We start from the raw sequence: 3,481 nt of genomic DNA on the forward strand, positions 1-3,481 counted from the left end.
TGGGAAACACCCAGTGCAAATACCAGCAGCGCCCCCACCCCCACCCTTCGCCAGAAATAGCTAAGATGGCATCCACTGAACCATCTCTCTGCTGAGGAGCTCTGGGGAATGTCCCCTGCCCACCTGGGGGCTGGCTTTGGCACTTGAGAGGTTAGCTGGGTGAGATAGGCCGCCTCCCTCTGACGTGGCCCCGGGCAGCCTGAGCCGGCGTCCACAGTCTCTGAAGTCTGGCCTGCGGCAGACATTCCGCCTAATCCCAAAGAGGCTCCGGCCTACCCCCGAGTGTCCTCTCACAGGCTTCTGTTCCCATTCCTACTGCAGCACGGGGGTCCGGCGCCTCTTCCGCAGGCGAGAGGACCGTTTTTGTGGAGGTCTGTCTCTCTTCGCCGGCTGCAGTGGTTGAGGCGCTGAGGGCCCGGCCCCTGCCGGAGCCGGTCAGTGCGCTGTCAGCTCTATGGTCTTTTTCCGCTCCTCATGATGATGCTCTTCCCAGTCCTCCTCCGGCTCGTACGTGCCTTTGACGACAGCCACTCGGTCACTGAGGCTCAGGGAGGAGGGGAAGAGCAAGTAGAAATAGAGGATGGCAGCCAGGATGGCCCCAACGATGGGCCCTACCCAGAAGACCTGTGAAGACAGGGTTGGGGTGAGCCCAGGCCCCGGGGAACAAGTCATCCTCCCCAGAACACAGACCCGAGGGCCCGAGAGGAGGCGGACATGAAGGTCTGCAGAGGGAAGAACTTTCTACCGTGAGGAACACTGCCAGCCAGTGCTGAATGACAAGGCCGTGGATCGCAGACACACAGAGCCTCTGAGGAGGAGGCAGAGCCGAGGAGAGACAGCTTCCCAGCCCCACCCGAAAGAGAGGCCAGGGGCACCCTGAGGAGACAGAGCCTCGGACACGCGTTCCGGGGTGCAGAGCCGGGCTGCCGCTCTCTTTGGAGCTCCGAGCCCGGCTGGCGTATGGAGACACTGTCGGAGGACACAGTCCCAGAAGAACACGCTCCCAGCTTCAGAGGACAGAGACACAGATGGACAGATAGAATCCTCACAGAGGACCACAGATCCCCACCGCAGTTCAACAGAGGCCGTGACCCGGCCCACCCGCGTCCAGCTGTGCTCCAGCACCTGCTGCCCTCCCTTCTACAGCCAACCCCCACGTTCTGGGCCCACAACGTCCAGGAAGTCCAGTCACTTCGGGACCTTCAGTCCTGGGCGCTGCGTGTTCCCGGCTTTCATCACACTCACCCAGTGGGAGGGGCTGAACCGGTCCATGACCACCGCGGGGCCGAAAGAGCGGGCTGGGTTCATGGAGCAGCCGGTGAAGTAGATCTGGGTAGATTGGGGGGAGGAGGTCACAGCGAGGAGGGTGCCGTCCCCCCCCACTCCCACAGAACTCTGTCTCTCTCAGGGTCGCACAGTGCAGGGACCAACCGTGTCCCAGCTCCCAGGCTTCGTCCACGCAGCCCAGCTGACCCCCAGGCCTCGCACTCCTAACTGGAACCTCTCAGCCTTGGCTTGGGCTGGAGTCTCTGTCCTCACCCGCCCTTCCACTTCCTCACATGGTTTCTCAGTTCACAGAGGGTGTGTGTGTGTGTGTGTGTGTGTGTGTGTGTGTGTGTGTGTGTGTAAAGCTACAGCCTAGATGCCCCAAGACCAGGCCTTAAACTCTGCTGGGTCTCACCCATCTGGAGGAGACGGTGTTTCAGGGCTCCACTATTCATCTCCATGGCACCCTAGCTTTGATCAGCACTACTCACCCCCACAAGGTGGCCCAGGGTGACGGACAGGCCAATGGACAAGGCTGGGGAGCCCACCGGGCTGGTGCGCCGCGAGTCGGTGGAGGAGAAGATGCAGAGCGCCAGCTGGAAGGTCAGAATGAGCTCCACCACCACGGCCTTGCCCGGCGTCGTGCTGTTACTGAGCTGCAAGGGAGAGCTGGGTTAGGACCCCGACCTTCAGGCGCTGTGACAGGGCCAGCCAAGAGAGGCTCTGGTTTTCAAGGACACCCAGAGCCTAAGCTCTCGCAAGCCAAGCCTCGAGCACAAGCCAGACAGGCCCTTCATTGGGGAATCTGTCCTTCGGTGTGTACAAGCCTGAAGCCCAGGCCCGTCGCCAGAGGCTAGGGTGTCAGCGAGTTTTCCTGGGCACCATCGTGTCAGCGGCTCTGCCCAATCCCCAGCCCCCATGAGCTGGCATTTACCCTCCCTCCTGTGGGCAGCTGCCCAGTTTGCCTACTGCAAACAGCCCCTGGCCTCCTATCCGCGCCTGACCACTGCTGGTGCCAACCCCAAACCCGTCTCTCCGGTGTGGCTGACTCACGGCTTGACAATGGCCGAGAAAATCCTCCTCTGTGTTTGATTAATGAACCCAGTTCACATGGGACAGGGGGCTGAATCTAGGGCTGCAAAAATGGGGAGACAGCAGGGGGCAGGAGCAGGGGTTATGAAAAGGGGGGGAGCCGGTATGGGGCCGGGGTCTTGTCACATCATGGCTTCTAGGTGTAACCCATGACCTTTGCTGTGCTATGACCACCTCCGTGGACTGGCGAGTAAATTGGAAGCCAGGGATGTCAAGGTTATCCTAGACCGTGGTCCCCAGCCACTGCCGTCTGACCCGTCCATTACAGCTACAGCACCCAGGGGCTGACAAGCTCCCATAGGGGAGACTGCGCACTAAAGGGATGTTGCGGCAGCCACGGGGAGCGACAGGCCGAGCAGTGTGAGAGGAGGGGGCGGATTGGGAAGAGAAGCTGCGACCCGGGGGCACAGGTCGCCCCCCCCACCAAAGTCTTGCACCAGCTTTTTGGGCTGTAGCCATTCTCAAGACGGAGGAGCACGGAGGGTCTGGTCTGAGACGTCCCCAGGGTCCTGCCCACCCTTCCACGGGGTGGCGGACACTCACCGCGTTGACGGCCAGGTTGCCCCGGGCATTGGTCGGTGCCAGCCAGTACAGGATGCCCGCCCCGGCTATGGCACCCACCAGCTGCGCCGCCACGTAGAAGAGCGCTCGCAGCAGCGAGATCTGGTTGCCCACTAAGAGGGCCAGAGTGATGGCCGGGTTGATGTGCCCGCCGCTCACGGGTCCCAGGGCCTGGGCCAGGGTGCCTATGGCCAGGCCGAAGGCAATGGAAATCTGCAGGATGGAGGGCAGCGCCGAAGGCCACTTGAGGGCCGAGCCCAGGCCAAAGAAGACGAAGATGAGGGTGGCCAGGAACTCGGCGAACACAGCCTTGAGGAAGGCGACGGAGCACACCTCCTTCTTCATGGTGGCCTTGGGGGCCCGGCGGCAGCGGCAGCGTCGCGGGGCGGCCGTCGGGGCGGCGCCGGCGTCGTCGTCTGTCTGTCTGCGGGGCCCCGCGCGCGGTGCGGCGCCCACTCCGTCGCAGGCGGCCTGGCACGGGCCGGGCGGGGGCGCGCTATATAGAGGGCGCGCGGCCCGCGGCGGGCAGAGCGCGGGGGGGCCCGGGGCGGCTCCCGTGCCC

General features: G+C 63.4%; 1 protein-coding gene across 1 annotated transcript; it reads right to left on the reverse strand.

Annotated features, from left to right (window-relative positions):
• Aqp5 (aquaporin 5) lies at positions 1 to 3,264 on the reverse strand. Its single transcript, XM_055627120.1, has 4 exons — positions 2,902 to 3,264; positions 1,758 to 1,922; positions 1,246 to 1,329; positions 1 to 624 (listed from the first exon to the last, which is right to left on the reverse strand). Exons 1-4 carry the CDS (start codon positions 3,262 to 3,264, stop codon positions 436 to 438), a joined length of 801 nt encoding a protein of 266 aa, XP_055483095.1. The 3' UTR covers positions 1 to 435.
• Between the last annotated feature and the right edge of the window lie 217 nt (positions 3,265 to 3,481).

Source organism: Psammomys obesus, unplaced genomic scaffold (assembly GCF_907164565.1).
Source record: "Psammomys obesus unplaced genomic scaffold, mPsaObe1.curated_primary_1811, whole genome shotgun sequence".
Taxonomy (NCBI): domain Eukaryota; kingdom Metazoa; phylum Chordata; class Mammalia; order Rodentia; family Muridae; genus Psammomys; species Psammomys obesus.

What these genes read in the sequence shown, in the direction of transcription:
- Aqp5 (XM_055627120.1), bottom strand. Translation starts at nt 3,264, where the DNA reads ATGAAGAAGGAGGTGTGCTCCGTCGCCTTCCTCAAGGCTGTGTTCGCC. An exon ending in CCCTGGGCCACCTTGTGGGG is followed by an intron (nt 1,330 to 1,757) that starts GTGAGTAGTGCT and finishes CAATCTACCCAG; the next exon opens with ATCTACTTCACCGGCTGCTC. An exon ending in GGTTCAGCCCCTCCCACTGG is followed by an intron (nt 625 to 1,245) that starts GTGAGTGTGATG and finishes CTGTCTTCACAG; the next exon opens with GTCTTCTGGGTAGGGCCCAT.